The sequence below is a fragment of the Schistocerca serialis genome, chromosome 2 (genome assembly GCF_023864345.2).
Source record: "Schistocerca serialis cubense isolate TAMUIC-IGC-003099 chromosome 2, iqSchSeri2.2, whole genome shotgun sequence".
NCBI lineage: Eukaryota > Metazoa > Arthropoda > Insecta > Orthoptera > Acrididae > Schistocerca > Schistocerca serialis.
Window position 1 is genome coordinate 1,080,498,476 of NC_064639.1, and position 27,376 is coordinate 1,080,525,851.

A 27,376-nucleotide genomic window follows, 5' to 3' on the forward strand; every position below is an offset into this window, starting at 1 on the left:
ACTATGGCTGCGTGGTTTACGGATTGGCCCATCCTTCCTACTTCTGGATGTTATATGCTGTCCACCATGAGGGCATTCGTATATCGACTGGAGCCTTTCGGACCAGCCCAGTTCAGAGTCTGTGTGGAAAGGCTGTGGACCACCACTCTGGATTTGCCAACATATCCTTATGGCTTGACAGGCGCTGAAAATCTCAGTGTCACCTCAGTCACTGGCATTTAGTTCAGTGATCCAACCCACCTTCGAACAAGTGTTCAGGAATCGGCCCCAAGTGATTCAGCCATTTGGTGTACGTGCCACAGACTGTCCCAAAGATCTGGATCTCTTGAGCGTGAAAATACACACCCAGGGATGGAACACACTGCCGCCTTGGTGTCTTCAAAGGCCCAAACTGATTTTAAGCTTGACACAGTACACGAAAAATTATACTCAAAATAAGGTTGTTTCAACTTTGTTTTCGTCTGTTTTTAGTATGGTCCATAGTTTTATCATTATTTATATAGATGGATCAAAGCAGGGGAATGCTCTCAGTTGTTCTGTGGTTTTCCCTGATTGGGTTTTTAAAGTGTGTCTTCCAGAGCAGTTTACAATTTATGATGCAGAGTTGTATGGCATTCTGATGGCACTGGAGAGGGTTCACAGACATCACCATACAAGTTTCCTTGCCTGTTCCGACCCTCTTAGTGTGTTGCAGACACTTCGCCAAATGTATCCGGTAGACCTGCTGATTCAGCTCATCCATGACTCCTTACTGTGGCTCCAACTCCATGGCAAGGAGGTGATCTTTTGCTGGGTACCTGGCCACATTGGGATAAAGGGTAATGACATGGCTGATAAAGCTGCCAAAGAAGCGTGTTGGGACGGTGCTGTCCATCAATGTCCCATCCCATTGCACACATTTTCTGACAGATGCATCATGCGTCAGTTGGAGACTGAATGGTTGCAGGTGACAGACAACAAACTGCAGACACTCGAATCGACCACAAATCCTTGGTGGACTTCATGTCAGCCTCACCACTGGAAGGAGGTTTTGATTACCAGACTGCACATCAGGCATGGCCCTTTCACAGATGGCTTCCTCTTCTGGCGAAAGGAGCCACCATTCTGTGAAGTTTGTGGCGTGCCGCTTTCAGTTCAGCTTATTGTGGCTACATGTGTCCTGTATACTGATATTAGGGCAGCCCTCAGTCTCGCTGGAGATCTGCCCACCATCCTCGTAGATACCGATACCAGTGTTAAAAGATAGGTGAAATTTTGTGAACGGTCAGGCCTCATCCCTAAACTGGTGGGGAAGGGTGGCAGACTTTAGTACGTTATAAACTACTCCGCATGTGGGGACAGCCTTCATCCCCACCCATGAGATTTGCAGTTTGACTTTTCATCGGGGCACTGATGACCATGATGTCGAGTGCCCCCTCAACCCAAATCATTGTCTTACAGTGTGTCCCTACTAAGAATTGTCAGGTGCATTTTCAATGATGTTGCACCAGATATTTGCAATTTTGTTTTTGCAATGAGTAGCTGGAGGCAGTCCAAACAATACTGCTTATCACATCTTTCATGCAATGCTCATGCTGATGGAAAGTGTCAGTATATTTCCTGTTACAATCAAAATTATTTTTAAAGCGTAATCTTATGTGCCCATTTGATAGAGTAATTTTACCTAGTGTGATATTCAGTTTAGAGGTGTGTATTAAGAGGGGTAGCAAAACGCGAAGAATAACCACTAGTTCAGCAGCAACTGAGTCTTGCTGCTGCTTGGCAGTAGCAGACAATGTGGGACAGGGTGGCATCTTGAGTTGCTGCTTGAGTACTGGTTATTCTTCATGTTTTATTGTCCCTGTTAACATGTACTGATAAAATGAATATCACACTAGGCTAATTTTAAACCACTCTAGGAAGAAGTTGTGTGGAACTATGAAAAAATAAGCAAAATATACAAATTGAGTAGTTCATGTGCAAGATAAGCAACATCAAGGAGACTGTGACTTCAGAAGCGCCGTGGTCCCGCGGCTAGCGTGAGCAGCTGCGTAACGAGAGGTCCTTGATTCAAGTCTTCCCTCGAGTGAAAAGTTTAATTTTTTATTTTCACAAAGTTATGATCTGTCCATTCGTTCATTGACGTCTCTGTTCACTGTAATAAGTTTAGTGTCTGTGTTTTGCTACCGCACCGCAAAACCGTGCGATTAATAGACGAAAGGACGTGCCTCTCCAATGGGAACCGAAAAATTTGATCGCAAGGTCATAGGTCAACCGATTCCTCCACAGGAAAACACGTCTGATATATTCTATACGACACTGGTGACCGCATGTGCGTCACATGACAGGAATATGTTGCCGACCCACCTAACTTGTACACTTGGTGAATGAGTAAAAAGATCCTTCTACCTTGCCCGATTTAGGTTTTCTTGTGGATGTGATAATCACTCCCAAAAAAGTGATGAGAACATAAGAGTTTGTCACATAAACTGCAACGAATGAATGCAACAGTTTCACAGTCGCACAGTTTTCCCTGTGCTCTGTCAAAACATATGTTTTTAACGTTTTCAAATTTTTCCGTGTGTAGACCGTCAAATCCTGCATATGTCCAAGCAAATCTGAACATGTCCTGGAATTTTGGAGAGCGAAGTTGATTATGTGTGAGTGCCTTAACTTTGATAATTGTCTGAAAATTAAAAAAAATAAACTTTACACCCGAGAGAAGACTTGAACCAAGGACCACTCGTTCCGCAGCTGCTCACGCTAACCGACCACGGCGCACCTCAGCTAACATCATCCTTGTTGTTGCCTATCTTGCACATGGACTACTCAGTTTGTATATTTTGCTTATTTTTTCATAGTTCCACACAACTTCTTCCTGTTTTCTCGATTGATCTGTGTTCAGTTTTTCAAGGCCTATCCACTGTGCCAACTTAAAATTAAATCTGAGGGGGGTGCGATGGGGAGGTTCCCTTGTAAGGAGAGACACCCCAGTATATTCATTATATTGTCCATAGCCATGTAGAATAATTTTCAAATAACATGAGCCTCCCAATCAGAATATTCAATTTGAAACCATTGCATACAAGTTTTAGGCAGAACAAAGGATTCAGAGTGAATGTTCAGTCAAAGGTTCATTTGTTTGAGTCACGTTACATCCATTGTCATTGTTCCATGCATTTACACAGGAACATTGTGCTTCTCCAGTGTAGGCGGGTGATTCAAGGTCTTGCACTAACGTAGTTACTGCAGTTGCCATCCCATTTTGTAGACATATCTCGTCCCTCGGAAATGCAAACAAAACAACAAATCCGTGCAGTAGTTATGCTCTCCCATAAAGGGTGTCCCAGGAGTAATGGTAAATATTCAGGGATGTGGAGGAACGACAATTTAAAGCAAAAAGCTTCATATGGACATATGCCCTAATGCAGATGGTTTCAGAGATGTCTGGACCTATAAGCATGTTACCAGTCATGCCGCACCAAATATTGATTGAAGAACGAACTTGGAAATTGGTTTACACTGTACCACGTGGATTTTACTACCACTATCCATGATTATTATATGTCGGTTTCATTTGGTGTAAATGTGGCTTCATCAGTGAATAATATAAATTAAAGCAGATGATTATCGTCATTTAACCAGTGACTAAATTCAAGTCATGTGGCATTGTCCCAAATGTCAAAATTTTTAACATGTTATTTGTGAAATTGGCATAAGTTTTCCATGTGTAGTGTTCACCATGCACGTTTTTGTAGGACACTGATAGTTGCAGAAAGTCACTGTGTGCTGGTAGCGGGACTATACCGCACCATTCAACAGTGTGTTGCTGCCGGCCGAAGTGGCCGTGCGGTTAAAGGCGCTGCAGTCTGGAACCGCAAGACCGCTACGGTCGCAGGTTCGAATCCTGCCTCGGGCATGGACGTTTGTGATGTCCTTAGGTTAGTTAGGTTTAACTAGTTCTAAGTTCTAGGGGACTAATGACCTCAGCAGTTGAGTCCCATAGTGCTCAGAGCCAACAGTGTGTTGCTGTTCCTTCACAGGTTGCGGAAACATACATGATGTCTGCATGTTCATTGATGTGTGGCATTTTATGTCCATATGAAATTTTTGCTTTAAATGAGTGCTCCTCTCACACCCCTGAATACTGGCCATTCCTCATGTGACACCCTGTATAATAATCACTTTATAGTTTTTCGTTCGTGAGTATCGTTTGTCAGTAAAAATACATATACACCTCGCTCTTCTGGAGTGATATGTAACAACACATATCCTCCAACTTAGAAGAATGATCTTGTGATAAATACGACTACTTTGATTAATTAATATGTTAAGCTACTGCAAGTTAACAATGCTTTATACATTATCAATAAATTCCTTATATAAATCTCTGCTTACTGTTGCTTTATAAAATTAATAACTTCTATATAGTGAAAATAGTACTAATTGTACGAGGCTCCTCAGTTTTCCTTAAAGGATGTCTGGTTATGGTTTCTAATACAGCACCCCCCCCCCTCCCCCTGTGGATCCAGGGGTTAGAATAAGCCCGCAGTATTCCTGCCTCTCGTAAGAGGTGACTAAAAGGAGTCTCCAACATTTCGGCTTTTTTGTGATGGTTCCCTTTTGGGTTTGACCTCCACCTTTTCCAAATTTCTGTTGATAGTGTGTGCCAATTGGGGAGGATGCCTTATGTGGTGTTTTTTGTTTGCCTATCGAGCCCCAAGACCTTGCATGCTACTTATTGTCATGTAGCGGGCTTTGCACCCAACGTCTTATGGGTTGCCTACTTCTTATCTCCTGCACTGTACCATCCTTCATGCCCACAGCAATTTTGGACCATTTCAGCACCCAAAATCCAGCGCGGTAGCCAGTCCGTCATGGTGGGGCTGCCAAGTACCCTCTTGGTGATAGCCCCCTGACAACACAGGGATCGCACTGCTGATGCCAGAGCTGAGACCTCCCTGCTTATGCCCATCCTTTCTGGGGCACCATGATTCCCGGCAGTGGCCATACCTGCAGGTGGCCCTTGCTGAGGCTGGGTGGCGTCTATGGGGAGAGCCCCTGGTCGAAGTGGGTGGCATCAAGGTTGATGACCCACAATGAAATGGGTTAAATTGAATCCAGCTGGTGGAACTGTGACTGCTGTGTTCGGATACGGGCTGAGTTGGCATCCCTTCGCTCCCAACTTTAGGCAGTGTTGGCTTCGGTCACACAGCTTGAGGCTGTTGCCAATGGGCATCACTGTGAGGGTCCAGACAGGGGTTTCTCGGGGATGGCCAGCTCGTCCCACACATCCCCCGATTGGGCTACACCTGTGGCTGCCCGGGATACTGCCCACATTGAGGCTGACCCCTCCCCCATGATAGAGTGGGAGGTCATCACGAGATGTGGCAGGGGGCGAAAGACATTCCAGAGGGCTGAACAGAAGGCCTCTCCAGTTTGTCTAACGAACCAGTTTCAGGCTCTGTCTCTGGCTGATACTGATCTTCGGCGGGACATGACTGCTTGTCCTGTTCCAGAGGTTGCCCCTCAGTCTGCAAGATCCGGGCGGTCGCAGAGGGTGGGCTTACTGGTAGTTGGGAGCTCCAGCGTCAGGTGTGTAATGGGGCCCTTAGGGATATGGCTGCAAAGGAGGGGAAGAAAACCAATGTGCACTCCATGTGCATACTGGGGGGAGTCATTCCAGATGTGGAAAGGGTCCTTCCGAATGCCGTGAAGGGTACAGGGTGCACCCATCTGCAGGTGGTCGCTCATGTCGGCACCAATGATGTGTGTCGCTATGGATCAGAGGAAATCCTCTCTGGCTTCCGGCGGCTGTCTGATATGGTGAAGACTGCAAATGTCGCTAGCGGGATGGCCTCGGGCAAATACAGAAAGGGCAACAGCCTCAAAGGGTGCGGGGCAAAGTCAGGACATGTGGGGACCAAGCAGCAATCTGTATTGTAATTGTAAACTGTCGAAGCTGCGTTGGTTAAGTATCGGAACTTCAAGGCGCTGATAGAAAGCACCGAAGCTGAAATCGTTATAGGTATGGAAAGCTGGCTGAAGCCAGAGATAAATTCTGCCAAAATTTTTACAAAGGCACAGACGGTGTTTAGAAAGGATAGATTGTGCATGCAACTGGTGGTGGCGTGTTTGTCGCTGTTAGTAGTAGTTTATCCTGTAGTGAAATAGAAGTGGATAGTTCCTGTGAATTATTATGGGTGGAGGTTGTACCCAACAACCAAGCTAGGTTAATAATTGGCTCCTTTTATTGACTTAGCAGCATTAGTGGCAGAAAAACTGAGAGAAAATCTGGAATACATTTCACATAAACTTCCTCAGCATGTTATAGTCTTAGATGGAGATTTCAATTTACCAGATATAGACTGGGACACTCAGATGTTTAGGAGGGGTGGTAGGGACAGAGCATCGAGTGACTTTATACTGAGTGCACTATCCGAAAATTACCTCGAGCAATTAAACAGAGAGCCGACTCGTGGAGATAACATCTTGGACCTACTGATAACAAACAGACCCGAACTTTTCCACTCTGTAAATGCAGAACAGGGAATCAGTGATCATAAGGCCGTTGCAGTATCCCTGAATATGGAAGCAAATAGGAATATAAAAAAGGGAGGAAGGTTTATCTGTTTAGCAACAGTAATAGGAGGCAGATTTCAGACTACCTAACAGATCAAAATGAGAATTTCTGTTCCGACACTGCAATGTTGAGTGTTTATGGAAAAAGTTCAAGGCAATCATAAATGCATTTTAGACAGGTATGTGCTGAGTAAAACTGTGAGGGATGGGAAAAACCCACTAGTGGTTCAACAACAAAGTTAGGAAACTACTGCGAAAGCGAAGAGAGCTTCACTGCAAGTTTAAACGCAGCCAAAACCTCTCAGACACACAGAAGCTAAACAATGTCAAAGTAGCATAAGGAGGGCTATGCGTGAAGCGTTCAGTGAATTTGAAAGTAAAATTCTATGTACCGACTTGACAGAAAATCCTAGGAACTTCTGGTCTTCCGTTAAATCAGTAAGTGGATTGAAACAGCGTATACAGACACTCTGGGATGATGATGGCATTGAAACAGAGGATGACACGTGTAAAGCTGGAATACTAAACACCTTTTTCCAAAGCCGTTTCACAGAGGAAGACCGCACTGCAGTTCCTTCTCTAAATCCTTGCACAAACAAAAAAATGGCTGACATCGAAATAAGTGTTCAAGGAATAGAAAAGCAACTGAAATCACTTAACAGAGGAAAGTCCACTGGACCTGACGGGATACCAATTCGATTCTACACAGAGTACGAGAAAGAACTTGCCCCTCTTCTAACAGCCATGTACCGCAAGTCTCTAGAGGAACGGAAGGTTCCAAATGATTGGAAAAGAGCACAGGTAGTCCCAGTTTTCAAAAAGGGTCGTCGAGCAGATGCACAAAACTATAGGCCTATATCTCTGACATCGATCTGTTGTAGAATTTTAGAACATGTTTTTTGCCATGTATCATGTCATCATGGAAACCCAGAATCTACTATGTAGGAATCTACATGGATTCCGGGAACTGCGATCGTGTGGGACCCAACTCACTTTATTTGTTCATGAGACCCAGAAAATATTAGATACAGGCTCCCAGGTAGATGCCATTTTGCTTGACTTCCGGAAGGCATTCGATACAGTTCCGCACTGTCGCCTGATAAACAAAGTAAGAGCCTATGGAATATCAGACCAGCTGCATGGCTGGATTGAAGAGCTTTTAGCAAACAGAATACAGCATGTTGTTCTCAATGGAGAGACATCTACAGATGATAAAGTAACTTCTGGGGTGCCACAGGGGAGTGTTGTGGGACCATTGCTTTACATAATATATATAAATGACCTAGTAGATAGTGTCGGAAGTGCCATGTGGCTTTTAGCAGATGATGCTGTAGTATACAGAGAAGTTGCAGCATTAGAAAATTGCAGCGAAATGCAGGAAGATCTGCAGCAGATAGGCACTTGGTGCAGGGAGTGGCAACTGACCCTTAACATAGACAAATGTAATGCATTGCGAATACATAGAAAGAAGGATCCTTTATTGTATGATTACATGATAGCGGAACAAACACTGGTAACAGTTACTTCTGTAAAATATATGGGAGTATGCGTACAGAACGATTTGAAGTGGAATGATCATTTAAAATTAATTGTTGGTAAGGCCGGTGCCAGGTTGAGATTCATTGGGAGAGTCCTTAGAAAATGTAGTCCATCAACAAAGGAGGTGGCTTACCAAACACTCGTTTCTCGCTCTGGCGGCTCTGTCGTGGCCTGATGGGAGCCACTGTGTCATCGATAATGTGCGCTCTCACAAGTTCCAATGCCCAACGTCTCCACCAGAATAATGTCACGTAGAAGAAGATGTAATTAGATGAATGACAAACAGTAACTTCACTTAACAAAGGTTTATTCAGCACTTGCACATACAAGAGCGCGGAGCGAATTGCCTCCGGCCAGAGCACATGTAGTATATATACAGCTACAGAACATTCCAGTACAATGATTCTTGACATTTGTGGATACTTCTAGAATGCACTCGAACCGAATATAGAAATTAAAATTGTACAGTCCAGGTGAGTTTTGAACTTGTGACCCTCCATGCAACAGTTTAGTATCATAACCACTACACCACAGTGCTTCTCAGCTTCTTCTGCAACAATATATCATTTTGGCCCATTGTTGCAATATTTAAAGAAACAGTTGTACTCTTATTTGTGATACAGTAAAATTGCGGAAAGTAATAGTACTGTGAGTTTTCCAAATCCCACTTGGATAATTTTTTGCATACTGGAATCAGTTCATATCAGAATGTATGTTGAAAGTATATATATTCAAGAAATATGGTGTAACACCTGATTACATTACATATGGTAGGTCGCCATATGATTATTCCCTCCGATCAAGATATTTATAGAAAATATAATTAAGGCATACAGGACAGCAGGAGAGGAGGCTCATTGTGCAGAAAGTGAAATATGAAAAAAAATAAAATAATCAACTCATGACCTTTTAGGTGTCAGTCCACATGTTCACAAAGAGTGTGCACCGCCAGAGGACTTGTAGCACATTACTATAACCATATCGTACCATTGTTGTCAAAAGTATATCCCAGTGTTCATCTCTGGATACACATATCAACCCATCTATTACCAAATCATATTTCCTCACTCTTTGTAGGAACATTAAGCTTAATACATAACTGGAAATTGCAAATGCAAGAAAAACCTCCTTATGCTCAACACAAGTCCGAGATATCCTACCTGTTCCTTTTCTTTTTATTTGTCTTCAAAAGGTATCTGCTCTTCTCTTTGTTCATACCATAGCACCTGGAATTAAATAGATAAGCGAGCCTTACTCTTCTGCTCTTATCAGCAGTTCTGTCACTCATTGCTATGTTAATTTCTTACTACATAAATTCTAAAATAAAACATTAATTATAAGTCAGTGTCAAACACTGTTAGACTGTCAAAAAAGTATTCCATTTAGTTCTAAACTATCCACAAAAATCATTTACATGTTTTTCCTACCAGTTCAGCTGTAGTGTACTAAATTTAATTTTTTTCCCCAAATAGACGGTACACAGACAGTAAATGATGACTAACTGACGACCTCAGCTACTGACAGGTGTTGTTGATATACCTCGATGTGGACAGCTGAAAATGTGTGCCCCGACCGGGACTCGAATACATATATAGAAATGTGGACAGTTGGGAATGTGAGTCTCACGGGAAGCGTGCAAGGGATAAGTCCCTGCAGTCGTGCTATTCATCTGTGTCCTCGGTGGCTCAGATGGATAGAGCGCCTGCCATGTAAGCAGGAGATCCCGGGTTCGAGTCCCGGTCGGGGCACACATTTTCAGCTGTCCACATCGAGGTATATCAACAACACCTGTCAGCAGCTGAGGTTGTCAGTTAGTCATCATTTATTCCAGGGAAAAGCTGCACGGTCATCAACAGTAACTGTTCTTTCGAGAACAAGTTACTGTCTTCGTAAACACAGTGATTTCTGCATATACATACAATTGAGTTTTAAGAATGAGATTTTCACTCTGCAGCGGAGTGTGCACTGATATTAAACTTCCTGGCAGATTAAAACTGTGTACCGGACCAAGACTCAAACTCGGGACCTTTGTCTTTCGCGGGTGAGAGCTCTACCAACTGAGCTACCCAAGCACGACTTACGCCCCGCCCTCACAGCTTTACTTCTGCCAGTACCTTGTCTCCGGCACACAGTTTTAATCTGGGAGGAAGTTTCATATCAGCGCACACTCTGCTGCAGAGTGAAAATCTCATTCTGGAAATATCCCCCAGGCTGTGGCTAAGCCATGTCTCCGCAATATCCTTTCTTTCAGGAGTGCTAGTTCTGCAAGGTTCGCAGGAGAGCTTCTGTAAAGTTTGGAAGGTAGGAGACGAGGTACTGGCAGAAGTAAAGCTGTTAGGACGGGGTGTTACTCGTGCTTGGATAGCTCAGTTGGTAGAGCACTTGCCCGCGAAAGTTAAAGGTCCCGAGTTCGAGTCTCGGTCCGGCACACAGTTTTAATCTGCCAGGAAGTTTCAAATTGAGTTTTAGTCACATTTTTAGTCACTCCACCATACACAACATAGAGTGCAAAGAAACAGAACAGGGAGCAGTTATATAAGGTTCATGCTCAAGTACCCAGGTGTAGTGTTTAATATAAACAGTCTCAAATTACGTTATCATTACACCAATATCATACCACAAACCTTCTAGTTACGTAAGGTTTTTCAGTTTTACCAGTATTGGTGCATAACTTCTGAAAATGGCATTTGTGGGTAATATGTACACTCTGTCATCACCTCCAGAACAGAAAAAGTTTAAGTAGCATGTAGGCAGCATGGTAATTAGTTTGTGTTTTCATTGACATAAGTTATTTTCCGTTTCTTTACATGATTGTATATTCAAACAATGGAAACTCTGGGCAGGAATATCAGTGATGTAGGTAAAGGTAGATTGCTATTTACCATAGAGAAGACAGTTTAAGTTGCAGACAGACACAGTTAAAAGACACTTACACAAAGCTCTAGACCACAGACTTCTTCAGCAAAAGAGAAACATACACCATTCATACACACAAGGAAGCACACCTCACGCACACATGGCCACTAACTCTGGCAGCTAGGGCCAGAATGCAACTATCACATAGGATGGAAGCAGCAATCTGGAGGGGGGAGGTAAAGGAAAGGGATAATACTGTAAAGGGGGGGGGGGGGAGGAACAAAGAGACTCAGTCAGGAGGCTGTGTGCTACGTAGGTGGGGAAAAAAGTAGTGGGGAAATATGGGCAGGTGTGTTGGCAGAGAGCAGCATTGCCCTCATTGCCTACTCATCACATTGATGCCACCTCCCCATGTGCCAACATCCCTCATGCCCATTGTCTTATCACTATTGAACGCTATCAACACTATATTTCCCCATGTCCTTCAGATTCCAAACCCACTACCTCATTCCTGACACACCTTACTTACTTTATCCTAACCTACATCTACATCTCCTTTGAAGGAGAGACATACATACAGCCATGGGCACCCGCATGGCAACCTCCTATGCCAACCTGTTTATGAGCTATCTGCACGAGACCTTCCTAGCCTCCCACAATGCCAAGTCCTACTCTGGTTCAGATTCATTGACAATATTATCATGATCTGGGCTCAGGGCAAAGACACCCCTACCTTCATCCCTTCAAAATCTCAACACCTTCTTTCCTGTCTGCTTCACCTGGTCCTCCTTAAACAGGCATGCCACCTTCCTAGACATTGACACATCCTGTCTGATGGCTCCATCTGCACTTCTGTCCACATTAAACTCACCACCCACCCGCATTTTGACAGCCGTCATCCATTTCACAACAAAAAATCCCTCCCGTACAGCCTGGCCACTGGGGGGATTGCTTGTTTACACTGACAAGAACTCTTTTACTCAGTACGCTGAGGGTCTTACCAAAACCTTCACAGACAGGCACAATCCCCCAGGCCTAGTCCTCAAACAGATCTTCCCAGTCATTTCCCACACACCCCCAAGAAACAGCCGCAAAGAATTGTGCTCCATTCATCATCCACTACCACCCTAGACTGGATCAGCTAAACCACATTCTTCTCCAGGGCTGTGATTACATATCATCATGCCCTGAAATGAGAGACATCCTACCTGAAATCCTTTCCACTCCTCCTAAGGTTGTACTCCATCATCCATCCAACCTCCTCCATCCCTGTGCCACTCACAATCCCAAACCCTTGCCACAAGAATAATATCACTGTAGAAGACCCAAGTGTTAGCCCTGCCCAGTCCACTCACCCAGCACTTCCTGTTCCAGTCCTATCACAGGTTTATCCCACCCATCAGGGGCTTGGCCACCCGTGAAAGCAGCTATGCCATTTACCACCTCTGCTGCAATCATTTCTCGTTCTTTTATATTGTCTTGACTACCAACCAACTGTCCACTGTGATGAATAGCCCTGCCAAACTGTGGCCAAGAGCAATGTAGACCACCCTATGGCACAACATGCTTGATTTCAATGACCCCTTTACTTCTCAGTCTTTCCCTCCACCACCAGCTTTTCTAAACTGCACAGATGCCAGTTTTCCTTACAACACATTCTCTGCTCCTGTAGTTATTCCATCCTCAACCTACGGTAACATACTGTCCCTGCAGCCTCCACTCAACGGTTTCCTCCCTCTCTGTCTTCTCCTCCCCATTCTTGTCTCCCACCGTCTTTATTAGCCACCCTCTGCCAATGCAGCTGTCCATATTTCCCACTCCTCTCTCTTTTTTACCCCCTTTTTCCCCACCTACCTGCCACACAACCTCCTGACTCTGAGCCTCTTGACGTTCTAGTCCCTGCCTGCTCCACCAGACAGCATTCCTGTCTTCCTCTAGCCGTACACTACTATCCCTTTCCCTTCCCTCCTCCCTCCCGGTTGCTGCTTCCATCCCTTGCAATAGTTGCATTCTTGCATGAGCTGCCGGAGTTGGTAGTCATGTGTGCATGAGGTGTGTTTGCGTGTGTGTATGAACGGTGTGTATTTCTCTTTTGCTGATGAAGGCTGTGGCCTAAACCTTTGTGTAAGTGTCTTTTAATTGGGTCTGTCTGCAACTTAATGTGTTTTCTTTACCGTAAGTAGCAATACAAATTAATATGTTCAATGTAGAAATTATATGATTAACAACTGAAGACCTTGGTGCAAAAAGGGAATAGCTCCATTCTTATCAGTAAACCAATTTTTTAATGCTATGTAAAAGGAAAAAGTTATGCTTCTCGCTTTGGTGCCTATAAAGTAACCTTCAGACATTTACTCACCCTGTATAAATGATAGGATGAAATACTGTGTCTAGAATTTTTTAAATTAATTGTTTGTGCCTCCTTAAAAATGAGAGTTATCCTCTTCTTGCACCAATGTCTTCAATTATTAAACCAGTCATAAGTGTCTCTACAAGTGATAGCTTATATACAAATTCTGTTCAGCAATTTACAGTAAGCAAAGAACTATCCTTTACCACAGCTCATCCAGAGTGACCCCCATTCAAATTATTTTAAATGTTCTGTGCAAGCAGCTGTCATTGTGTGTGTAATACAAATATTCTTTTGACATAAAATGCTGAAAGTGTAAACATCATGACTCAGTAATAAATTTTCATTTCAACAGCTCTGTGATCTCCTATAAATTATTCACACAAGTATTACAATTACACATCTTGCAGAATGCAGTGTAAGTGAAATTCATGTATACAAATGTGTCTCTCAACAAACCTCAACTCAAGTGTAAGTTTACAAGTACGAGGTGCTATCCAAAATTTTCGGCACTGGTGCTGCCATCTGCTGGAAACCTTACCTTTGGACTAATGGTCACCATCACCCTCAAAGTAGTTCCCACCTGCACGTACACACCGGTCCCAGTGCTTCTGCCATTGGTCAAATGTTTTCTGGAAGTCCTGTTCTTTGAGGGTGTTTATCACTGCCAGTGATGCTTCTTGAATCCTCTCTAGAGTGTCGAACCAACAACTTTTCAACTTGAGTTTCTGTTTTGGGAATAGCACAAAGTCACAAGGTGCCAAATCTGGCGAGTACAGTGGGTTGTTTTTTGCCAAAAAGGTCCTGGTGAAGAAGTACGCGTGACAGGGCAAGTTGTCGTGATGCAGCAGCCAGTTCCCTTGATGCCAAAGTTCGGGCCGTCGTCGCCGCACATTTTCATGGAGCCGTTGCAAAACATCACAGTAATACGCGGTATTCACTGTTTGGTTGGGTGGGACAAATTCTTTGCGCACAATTCTGTTGGTAGCAAAGTAAACTATGATTGTGGTCTTCACTTTGCTCTTCACCTGTCTCACTTTTTTGGGTCTTGGAGAGTCCAGGCTCTTCCAATGGAACGATTGTCACTTTGTCTCTGCGTCATAACCGTAAATCCAGCTCTCGTCGCCGGTGATAACCCGTGACAAGAAGGTTGGAGATTCACACAGAATTTGATACACACGCGCTGTTCTGTTCGCGGATCCATCATAAAATCGCCACACATCAAACACAGAGTATTATGGAAGTCACTGTGGACACGCAACACGTCCTCCCAGCTGAATGCCACTTCGCACACTGACTTATCAGATATGTAGCTCTCGCCACCTAGCTGTGCAAAGATCTACTACTACTACTACTTTCCAAATGGCAGCACCAGTACTGAAAATTTTGGATTCCACCTCGTTTACCACTGAGGCCTTGTGGCTATTCCATAATAAAATGTAAAATGCAAATGTAACAAAATACTATAATACACAACAAAACTCTCTAATCATCTTGCTCTTTGATCGTTGATCTTACAATACCTGAACAGCAACAATTCATAAATACAAGAAAGTAAAAATGTGTGTGTGTGTGTGTGTGTGTGTGTGTGTGTGTGTGTGTGTGTGTGTGTTGTGAGTGAGTGACAAGAGTATTGGCTAAATGGCTGCACAAACTGCTGTGACTCACATTACTCAGACAACCTTTTCTGTGTATTACTCAATATGTCATTGAATAGATTCTGTGTATGCACCATAAAACATAGATAATTCATTTTTTATCAGTGAGATATTTTCAGTAACATAATAGGGTATATATATGTTCAGTATATATGTTCACTTTTAGTAGGGTGTGTAGCAGGAACAATGTAGAACTCATTAATGTGAGCATGTTTGAGACTCTGTTGACAAACCCTAATGACTTCTTCCTAACGGTATGTCAAGACACTCAGTAGCTTGATGGTAAGAACAGTAGTGTAAAGTAATATTCATCACAATCATAGTCTGTATCATTAACTCCATTTTCCCTCTACTAGTAGCATAGAATCAATAGTAATTCATGTGTGTGGCTTCTTTCTTAAGATTGCTTGTGCAACTGACTGATTTCAAATATGAAATTCTGTGTGCGTAGTTAAGTGTTCATTCAAAAATAACTCATCACAGTTTAGTTTTAAATCGTGTGTAAGTATAGGTTAGTGTGTACAGTCCACTCCTTCAACAAACTCTTCCAGTGCCAAACAAAATGCATCTCATACATGTAACGTAACCTGTGACATAACTTTCAGTATCTGGTTGTGTAGGTGATGAGCTCACAGAACACAAATATGATGAAATTAATACAGAAAGAAAGTATTGTTTCAGTACACAGATTGAGACCCTTTGTAAGGTTAACATTTCTTGATCAAATATATTAAATGCTCTGAATAACCGGACATCACCCATTGGTATTTTTTGTGATCTCTCAAAGGCCTTTGATTGTGTAAATCATGGAATTCTTTTAGATAAGCTAAATCATTATGGTTTGAGGGAGGCAGTGCACAAATGGTTTAATTCATACTTAACTGGAAGAATGCAGAAAGTTGAAATAAGTGGTTTATGTAATGTTAAAACAACAGCTGATTCATCAAACTGGGGGGCTATCAAGTACGGGGTCCCACAGGGTTCGGTCTTAAGTCTTTTACTGTTCTTTATATACATTAATGGCTTACCATTCCACATTGATGAAGATGCAAAGTTAGTTCTTTTTGCTGATGATACAAGTATAGTAATAACATCCAAAAACCAAGAACTAAGTGATTTAATTGTAAATGATGTTTTTCACAAAATTATTAAGTGGTTCTCAGCAAACGGACTCTCTTTAAATTTTGATAAAACACAGTATATACAGTTCCGTACAGTAAATGGCACAACTCCAGTAATAAATATAGACTTTGAACAGAAGTCTGTAGCTAAGGTAGAAATTTCAAAATTTTTAGGTGTGTCCATTGATGAGAGGTTAAACTGGAAGCATCACATTGATGGTCTGCTGAAACGTCTGAGTTCAGCTATGTATGCTATTAGGGTTATTGCAAATTTTGGTGATAAGAATCTCAGTAAATTAGCTTACTATGCCTACTTTCATTCACTGCTTTCGTATGGCATCATATTCTGGGGTAATTCATCGTTGAGTAGAAAAGTATTCATTGCTCAAAAACGTGTAATCAGAATAATTGCTGGAGCCCACGGTCATCCTGCAGACTTCTATTTAAGGATCTAGGGATCCTCACAGTAACCTCACAGTATATATATTCACTTATGAAATTTGTTATTAATAATCCAACCCAGTTCAAAAGTAATAGCAGTGTGCATAGCTATAACACCAGGAGAAAGGATGATCTTCACTATGCAGGGTTAAATCTGATTTTGGCACAGAAAGGGGTAAATTATGCTGCCACAAAAGTCTTTGGTCACCTACCAAACAGCATCAAAAGCCTGACAGATAGCCAACCAACATTTAAAAATAAATTAAAAAAATTTCTAGGTGACAACTCCTTCTACTCATTGGCTGAATTTTTAGATATAAATTAAGGGAAAGGGGGGGGGGGGGACCTTGAACATTAGTGTCATGCAACATTTTCTGTAATGTAATATCGTGTACATACATCTTTTATGAACCTGACACGTTCCACATCATTACGAAGTGTCGTATTCATGATCTCTATGGAACAAGTATTAATCTAATCTAATCAAATCAAATCTAATCTAATCATTTGTCATTGAAAGACTTTTCTATGTGACTTCAACTTTTTCCTTCCAAATATGCAAAATGCCCGTAATTCCACAGTATTAGTAAAAAGATAATTGACGTTCGCTAGTCAGACATCAGCAGTAAGGATAAAGTAAAAGAATAGTCTGAGAATAGCTGTACCATCAGAAGGCTAAATTAAAAAGCAAATTGTACAGGGCTGGGTCCTTAGAGATTTCCATACTCTTAATGTACAAAGAAAACATATTTCCTTAAGGGTGTAATGATGTTGTTATAAAATAAAAATCATTTATCACACTTTATGTATTCAGGAAATAGTATGTAAAAGACTTCTAACTTTTCTTTTTCACATCATATTACAACTTACTTTTAACCTGATATACGATCAGGGGAGCGGTGTACTGACCACATGCCCCTCCATATCCACATCCAGTGATGCTTGTAGGCTGAGGATGACACGGCGGCCAATTGGTACTGTTGGGCCTTCATAGCCTGTTCGGTTGGAGTTTAGTTTTATCCCTAAGCTTTAAGTTGTACTACATTCCTTAACCCAAATATTTTTCTTGTTTTAGGATAAACTAATTTGTAAGCTTTTGGATGAGGATTCGAAATCACTACAAATGGCCCAATGTAAATGTCAAATAACTTATTGATTTTTTTACTAATTGCTCTAGATCTTTCACTAATCTTGACAAGAACTAGGTCCCCAATTCTGAATTGTGTCACTTTTACTTTTGTTTCATGTCTCTGTTTTCTTAAATTGCACTCTTGTTCGACAGTCATCCTAACAATTTCTTCCCTTTGTTTAGTACAACCCCTTTATGTGACCCCACCTCCCCCCAACTGTTTATTTTTTGTAATCTCCTCTGAACAACTTCTCTTGTGATCAATGGATTATTGTACACAGCAGTCCCTTTCTGTGATCCCGCAGCAAATTTCCATTCGATGGGTTTTTTGTTCTCCTGAAACAAATGTGGGACCCATCTCGCACAGACTTTGCAATAACCAAGATATTCCAACATTGTTTCCAAGGCATTACAGCCATCATTCAGCTTTGCACACAATTCTCTATCGTTATCCACCAATCAGCATGGATGAGTTGATCCAGACACTCTTCATTGCGAGGGATGACAGCTGTGCAGGGTCGACTGGGCCACTTGTGCAGAGCTGTTTCATCACCTTGAAAATGCCGTACCACCGCCTCATATTGCTCATGTCTGTGGTGTCATTTCCATACACCTTTAGCAAGCACCAATGGATTTTAATTGACACAATATCTTACGCAGTGGTGAATTCAATCACACGCCGTGTCCATATCAAACTCCGTTTTGGGACACTCCTCCGCTGGTGTCAACTATCGCAGAACAACAGAACCACCTGCAAATGAAATAGGAAGGTTCAAGCATTAGCACTACACCAATGATATCTGGCTCGGACATCCAGAGTCCCCACAAAAAAATAGGAGGCATTACTTTTGGAATGACCCTCATATTTATATGCTCACTTCTTGTCATTCAATTATTTATTGGGTTTTCAAGGGTCACCTTATTATGTCACAATACATGTTTACTCAAAACAATTTATTTCTCTCAAATAATTCCACTTACTAATTGTTCTTACCACTGTTTTTATGTTCTGACTTTCCTTCAGTAATACCCCTGCATCCTGCACTAGATTGCCATAATGTAGTGTTCTGGCTTGGTTTTGATGTGCCTGATTTAGTGGAGATTTAATAATATCCTGCTTTTATTGTTGTTTTGCTTTATGTGGCCGTTACCTTGCAAGTGGCAATAAAAGACTTCGTCTCCTCATTAATCAGCTCTTGCTAGAAGGAAATGTAATACAATAACTATTACCTTCTGTGAGTAATTATGTGGCTGTCTTTCCTATATATACCTCATCAGTCTCAAAACTTTTGTAATTGATTTAATAAAAAGAGGGAGAAATGTTAAGATGGTGATTTTAATGCATCGGTGTTTGACAAAGTCTTCCCCAACCAGAGTGCAATGCGCAAAACATTCATGCAACCATATGAAAGTGTCAAAAAGTCTGTCTTTGGGACATTATTCAACTTGTGTGTCACATTCTCATCTTCTTCAGTCTTGCTGACTCATGAGAGACCCATTCTGTATCTCATCATTTTGTGCTACATTCTTATTGATAGCACCAAGTCACATCGTCTTTGATTCTTTTTACCAGAGAAGAGTTGTCGACGTTTTTCATTTCATTCGAGTTGTGGCAGCCATCCATACAGTGTTTTTTGTTTGGGAGTCAAGGTATGTGGGCAAACTTCACACACGCTGGGAGAATGTCTTGGACGCTTGGTTTCGAGATGCTTGGTTCGTTACTGCATTGTGATTTGTGACACACTATGGCCACACCTTGACTACGCAGCACTCCTGCTCACAGTTGGCTAGTCAAATGCACATAGTTTGTTTGCAGTTGTTATTTCAAGCTACCACCATAGTTAGTGCACTAACATTGCTTATAATGCAGAAATACAATCAGCCTCAGAACTTTTTGAACAGACTGTGTATTCCCTATATATTGTTCACAATCTGTATTCTGTATATATTGTCCACAATCAAGTACAATAATCTTCCAATAACAGCATACTTCCACTCAGAACATCCAACTCGAAACCAGTACATACAAGTTTTTACATAGGTCAAAAAATTTAGAATGACTGTTCGATCAAAAGTTCATTTGTTTGAGTCACATTACATCCTCTGTCATTGTTCCATGTATTTATTCCAAGAACAACATGCTTCTCCAATACAGGCTGGTGATTCAGACTCCTCCTCTTGCAAAGTTACTGCAATCGCCATGCCGTCTTGTAGACACACATTGTCCCTTGGTATGGTTCCCCACATGTAGGTGCAGTCTCCCTTAGTACGGTTGTCCATATGCAGATAAAAAAATAAATGTGAAATAGTTATGCTGTCCTGTATAATAACTCATATATAGATTTTTGTTTGCAGAGTATCATTTGTCTTCCAGAGTAATATGTAACACAACAAAGCCTGCTCACCTTAACCAGAGGGGCAGCTGACAGATGATGTAGCAATGCTGCAGTGTGTGACAGATGCTGCATTTTTGTTAAGATAATACTTGGTAGAGGAAACAGGAACTTTCAGTTCAAATGCCACACTTAGAGGAACTATGGTCTGAATTAGAACATACCTCGGATGACTGTGTACCAAATAATGTAGTAATAACTTCTAAAAGTAGCATTAATAAAAATGTTGAGGAAACTGAGATTGTTTCACCATTATTTTAAAAGAGAAATTAGAGAAGATTATAGACAAAAAGTAATTGCAATTTTTGCATCTACAAAGAGTGCTGTGGCTTGTTGCAAAGTCCATAACACTATTAAAGAAAAATCATTGTTGTATGGCATATTTTCATAACTGCAGTGAAAAAGCTATGGCGCATTTCAGGGTTGTATTGTGGCAGATTTCATGTTGTCTCAAGTTCTGTTCTTCATTCATGTGGACTATAGGACAATATTGTTATTGCTGCAGTTTGCATAAGTTCTCTCTTTGCCTTGTATTAGAGCTTTACGCACAAAAGCTCCATCAGCAGTAGTAAATCTTTAAAACTCTTTTTGGAATTTTTTTCAGATGTGTTCACAGGAAATTTATTTTTTCCTGAAAATTCTTGCACGAAAACATCATGAATGTCTCACCATTCTGTTACTGATATAATTTGTATTAAAAAAATACGCATTAGTCTTTCTAGCCCCCAAAGAGTTCCGACTTGTATGTGTGGTTGGACAGGAATGTTGCATATTTGTAGTTTTTAACTGAATGCCATGTGCTGATGTAAATGAACCTTCTGTAATGTCACACAGATCTTTACAAGTTTTGTGTGTATCAACTTTTCAGTTAGATGCTCCAGAGGGCTGGTATGTAGGATGAAAGCCACATATGGTTCTAGGATAAGTCAAACTCGCTCCTCTTACTGTTGGCAGGTTATATGCTATGTTGAACATTTGTGATCAGTTGTCCACTGCTCTTCTGTCATTCCACATGTGAAATCACTCATATATCCATTCTCTAGAGATCTCATAGTGTCTTGAGAGTGTCCCTGTTGACCTTTTTTTGTAGATTAAAGCTTAGGCAGTTGCGGGTTGAAACTTCTAGTCAGTCAATGAGTGGCTGAATAGGAAGAGAACTTCGTGCAGAGGAATCGGGGTTTGGGGTTTCACTCTTGCACACAGATTTAACTCGTCACAATGATCTGTGCTGGGGGAACTCCCTGTATTCCCCTTTGTCCACTGCTCTTCTGTCACTCCACACAAGAAATCACTGTTGCCCATGAGCACTGTTTGTTTATCTGTGTTTAACAGGTACACCATTAATTGTAAGATCCTTTTAATGTGATGCATGTTCATTGTAATATCTTGGTACTCACCATTTCAGTAGTGTACAAAATGCCATGAAAGCCTTTAAATAGGTAAAGCAGTCATCAATCCAAAGATTATTTTGAACACCACAGTGATTTACTAGGTATGGTCCTGTTGGAGGTGGCATGATGTCTTTTTCCAACCCTTGAACTGACTAACCCAGCCAGATATATGGAGACCAACAATTTAATGTGGATTCCAAACCATGATGCAGCACACCATTTTTCAGACCAACAAACATTGCCAGAGGTGAAAGAAGTGATAAGTGACAGATAAAAAATCCTAGGATTGACCAGTGTAGTCTAGCACTTACCTCCAAACTACTGAAGTGAAGTGGTTTTATGTTGTACTAAATGCACAGAAATACTGCTTGGCTACTATGGGACAGTTCTCTCTCTCTCTCTCTCTCTCTCTCTCTCTCTCTCTGTGTGTGTGTGTGTGTGTGTGTGTGTGTGTGTGTGTGTGTGTGTGTGTGCAGTATTGTTCAGGGCATTCACATACAACATTTGTGTTTGTGTATCAAATAAATGTAATTGTCATGTCGTGATCCTGCAGTTTAACATTAATTTTATAATTGACAAAGTGTTTTGAATGTTTAAGCACTTTTATGCCTTCACACATAATTTCATGCTTCTCTCTGAACAGAGTGCAAGTTGTTACAAACATAATATTCTTTTCTTTTAGGTGCATGATGCTTTTGGTTTGAGTGGGTACACATTTGCTCTTTATCGTGAACGTGGGAGGAAGGATGAACTTATTTCTTCCCGTTCAAGAACCATTCGCTCAAGTGGATTGCGCCATGGTGATATGGTTTATATGTGTCCTCTTAATGGAGCACTGCTTTGGTCAGAGCCATCACCTGGCAGCAGCAACAGTATGGCCCACGATGAACCGATTGATGACTATCCCGAGAAATCTTCATCCACTCCCAGTCAGAATATTGCACTCTTGACAACACCAGTGGTGCCACTGCAAGAAGATGAAGTTGATCAGCAGCTGTGGAAACTAGATGGGAAGGTGCAACGTAAACGGGATGATAAACTGTGAGTAGTGTGTAATGTTGACAGGTGCTTGAAAATTTTGAAACTTAGTTCAGTGATTAAATACATTTCTTATATAAGGCTGTGATATGATAGAGGATTCTAAAGGTGTGTTCATGGCGAATCACACATTATTCACAACATAGTTTACAGTTACTTCCAGGCTATAAATTTTTTCTCACAGAATCTTCTATCCTTTTTCATGATAGTACAGATTGAAAGAAACTGTTGTTCGTAGCCAGCTACTGTGGGCTCACAAATAGTTAGCAGAATTCTTACAAATCATTTTGCTGGCATTACAAGGGTTGCATTTTTAAGTTCTTTTAAGATCTTTTAAGATGGCACTGCTGAGATGTGATGTTATTGTTGTTTTAAAATTTATCATTTTTTAAAACAATGGCAGCTCAGAAATTCGCCACATAGTTTGTTTGCAATGAGGGGGGAAAAACAGAGCTGTGAGAAAACGAAAATCTTACATGAAGCCCTTCATTGAGTAATTTTTATGATTTTTGTAAAGGCCAGCTGAATAGTGTAATCTCACATTGCTTTGTTCAATTTTTGGGAACCAATTGCCTTTAGAGAAGACTTTCTACAGTTGGTTTTTCAGAATTTTGTTGTGGTGCTTACGTAGGTTATGAACTGTGTTCAGGTCGACCAAGATCAGTTGTTCCAAAAAACATTGTTGCATTCTGTAAGATAGAAGTGCGTTAAGCACATCAAAGACTGCATTGCATTTAATTTTACATAAAAATTTAGCTGTGAAAAAATCTGTTCCTGATGCATTATGCATAATGTGACTGGCGTCTGAGACAGGTTTGTTAACCAATGTAAGGAGTTGCTCAAAAAACTTGACATAGGAAATGCAAAAACCATATAAAACTTTGTAACAAGGGTTGAATTGTGGATATATTTGTTTTAGCTGGAAACAAAGTATCAATCAACTATTCTGCATGTTTTCATCCACTGATGACGACAGTGTATATCACTTTGCCTGTTTTACTGTTGAGCTATATTAAAACAGCACCATATGTCACTAAATGATTCTCATCACTGAAGACAACATATCAGACAATGTGAATACACAATGAGATATGTTTGCCACCATTGTGAATGGAGAGGCTGTTAGTGAACAAGCACAAACCTGTTGTAAACACGAAGAATATTTTGGGACTCAGAGCATATGAGACCTATTTACAGAATTAGTTTTTCCAATTACAGATTTCTCTAGTAATGCAAAGTAATTTTTCAAGTAACTTGTGTTACGCAAACTGTCTCCTAAAGTTCAGTGTACTAATAAGAAGTTTAAATGTATTATTTTATGAGGATTATTTTCATAAATTAGTGACAACACATACACCAGTATGCCAGTATATTTTTGATCTCTTAATGGCAAATGTACTGACTTTTAGATTATACAACATGTGAGAAGAAAATAGTAAAATGTTTTACAGGTGTCCTTTCGTATCAGTATTCTGACCCTTCAGAATTTGTCAACACTCTTACCTTTAAATAAAGAATCACTCACTATGCTTCTACTATTTACTGTTTTATGCTGTTTGAAATTAGTATAATTTCTTAAATGTATCTTTTCTGTAATTGCAACTGATGTTGAGTGAAAATTTGTCCACCATAAAGTCATCAGTTATTTATTCCTATTCTTAGGGGATTTGTCATTAGATGTATTGTGCACTATGAAATTTTGTAGGTTTTAATGTGTGCTGATCTTGTGCCATTCATGACCAGTGGGTTATTAATGCCCTTGCGCAGTTATAGTGTGCTTTTCATTTCGCTGCAATCTGTTCTGAAATCACAAAACAACATTGAAAGTTGCATGTATGTGTGTTTGGGGAGGAGGATAATATGACTCTCTGTTGTCATTACTGGCTGTGGGGTCTGCCATTCGCATTGGAATTTGATGGCATTTTTATATTAGCTGTATTTTCTTACATCATCTGATGCCTATGTTTTACAAAAAGTACTGTTCTAGACTAATGCCATCTCTTAAGACAAGAATATCTTTCACTTGGAGATTACTTTTGTTCATTATTTATTTCCAGTTTAGTTGCATATCTTGAACCCTTCATTTATTTTGTTCCATTAATTTTTTAGTTTCATTAAATTCTTAAGATTCATGAGTTCACTCATGAGCATAACACTCCACAATGGTAAATCATCATGAAATTTACTACTGAAGATGCTTGCTTTACATATTGGTGAGATAATGATCTACTTTCATTTTATATTTCTTGGGGTAATATTCAAGCTTATGCTTCTTTCTTTGATATACGTCGGTATCAGTGCTGATGTTTTTGTAAATCTTTTTGTTCTTTTCAGTTTCCCTTCAATTCATTAATGTCAGAAAGCTGACAACAGTAATATGTCAATGATATTAACCTTAAGTGGTTGACTAAACTAACACACAACTGTCATTTTATAATAACCCATACTGAGGCCCTGAATATTATATTCAAGTACTTTGTTTGACAAGTGTTTCTGTTAAAATACATAAAATTGTTTTAAGGCATTTGTAACTAATAAAATATTAGATATGCTCTGATATTAAATTTATACATTTTTACAGTTGTCGCCATGGTCCAAAAGCTTGCTGTGTGCATTGCTCACCACTGGAACCATTTGATGAGGCTTATCTTAAAGAGCAGAATGTTAAACACATGTCATTTCATTCATATCTCAGAAAACTTACAGCAGGTGTTGACAGGTTAGTATTTAGAAATATAGTAAGTGCTATGTAATATCCTTTTTTGTTAATGACCACCTAGTCATTTATATCTGATTATACTGTTTTGTTTCATTTGTAATTTATTTGTTGGAGAAGAGAAGAATGTTAGAGAAAGAATACCAATAATTTCCTTAAAATTACTTACTGTTAATATTGTCTTTTTCGGTGTAATGTCTCTCTGACACATGAAAGAGGGGCTGGAGATATCAAAACTTTTTTGTTGTTGTTAATATTATATTGTGGTTTAGGACCGTGTGAGGTGACCCGGTCACATGCATCATTTTCACAATGCCTCATGCCCATTGGATAGGTTAAGTTGAAACACTGGATCTGGCCCTATAAGAGAGACGATATTTACTGTATTTTATGCAGAATGGATAACTAGATGGGCCCCTTTAGAATACTTGATGGGCTTGTTGAGGGAAGTTGCTGATGTCATGACCAGCGCCACATTTTCTGTTTCATCGTCACGTTTTACACAAAACCACAGTTTCCACAATGAAGGCAAACTTGTACTTTGGAGTACTATTCTAATCTGATTCTTTAATGAATGATTGTTTATGAAATACTAAGAATACAGTAAAATTAAGAATAATAAGAATCATGAAACATTTTTATGCCTTCTGGAAAAAAAACAACAACAAACACAATTTAGACTAAATTAATCAAATACTCGTTGGTACCAGCATGGGTTTGACAAAACTGTGGAGAGTTGCTCTTGGCATGAATATTACTATACTAGCCAACAGTGGGGCACCTACACACTGAACAACTGCATAGAGATCAAGTATGGAGGAAAATCACAACACGCAACCAATGCGAGCAACTGACAACTGAGCACGCAGAACTGAAGCACTGCAAGATGTGAAGGTTCAGTCTGCAGGGCATTGAAATCAGCACTGGAACTCTCAGGCCAGGTATATTACTGCTGACACGTAAGGACCTAAAAGGTGGCTCTGCCCATGCCAAGCTTCGCAAGCCCTCTTTACTATTGCGCTGCAGTAAGAATGCCAGCTCTTCTGTATCCATCTCTATGTCCATTGGTAGGAATACTAAATCATTCCTCCTTGAAAAGGCCACATAGGGCTGAGAATGGCCCAGTTTGTACCTTTACGTCCATTGCTAGGCCAAAGAGGGCACGAGATTCCTCACCAGGGGATTGAACACTGAAGCATTGGCAAGCAAGGGAAAGAGGGTACCAGTTCAAATTCCTTGGGCTCCACTGCAGCGGACATAGGACCTAGCTCCAGTGTCAACCTATTCTGCGGCCGAAGGTAGGGCGCGGTCTTGAAATGTGCGATGGAGGTTGCAGTGGGTGAGCATGCTGCCGCTGTTGGGAGCCCCCCTACCTGAGCAGCGCCACAACCGAACCCATTGTCTGACTGTCTTGGAGATGACAGTGTTGAAGGCCAACTGGTTTCAGCCACTGCTGGTTTGCATGATGGATCAGCTGCTCCCATCCACTGTCCACAACTACTGCTGCTGACCCGGCACTACAGCTGGCAGCCACCCCATGCTGCCAGCCAATATACGAAGCCCGAATGATGGCCCCATGTGGAAAACATGGTGGGCCGCAATGCTCCAGACATGTGACTTACGGTGTAGAAATTCAAAGAACCCTGCAGCTGGGACCCATGCAAAGTTCGGCCCGACTACATGTATTAACTGGTGTTGTCCAGTACGTAGTCAGAAAACATGACTTGCACCATCGTGAGACGAGGCAGACATAGATTTGTTCCATTAGAGTTTTAAACACACACAGGAAGCATTCCACCTTTGAGTTAGATGCGGGATGAAATGGAACAATAGTAAGATGCCATATACCAGTGCGAATGCAAAAGTCTTCAGACTAGTGCAACACAAATTGCTGATCGTTATCGGATACCAGAGGTCGGTGGGGTGGGAAGGGGGGGTGGGGGGTTTGCAGCAGCCCAGCAGCCCTTGTTAGCAAAAATGACTAACAATGTGCGAGCAATCACCGTCAGTTTCATGACAAACAGCTTGACAACATATGGGGAAATTTGAAAATTTGACGATGCTTTGATCACCAACCACCGTGTGCCTCCCAAAAAAGAGGTCGCAAAGTCGACGTGCACCATGCCCAAAGGATGCTTCGAAACTGGCCAAGAAGAACAAATGACATGGCAGCACAACTTGGT

General features: G+C 41.1%; 1 protein-coding gene and 1 non-coding gene across 2 annotated transcripts in view; both read left to right on the forward strand.

The window, feature by feature from the left end:
• The window catches only part of LOC126458523 (nuclear protein localization protein 4 homolog), a 252,649-nt gene that overhangs the window by 34,998 nt on the left and 190,275 nt on the right, over positions 1–27,376 (forward strand). The window contains exons 3-4 of the mRNA XM_050095626.1: positions 22,122–22,480; positions 25,059–25,196. Of these exons, the coding sequence (XP_049951583.1) occupies positions 22,122–22,480; positions 25,059–25,196 (497 nt within the window). The remainder of the gene's footprint in view (positions 1–22,121; positions 22,481–25,058; positions 25,197–27,376) is intronic.
• Trnat-ugu (transfer RNA threonine (anticodon UGU)) lies at positions 9,775–9,848 on the forward strand. The gene has a single exon. It is a non-coding gene; the product is annotated as a tRNA-Thr (tRNA).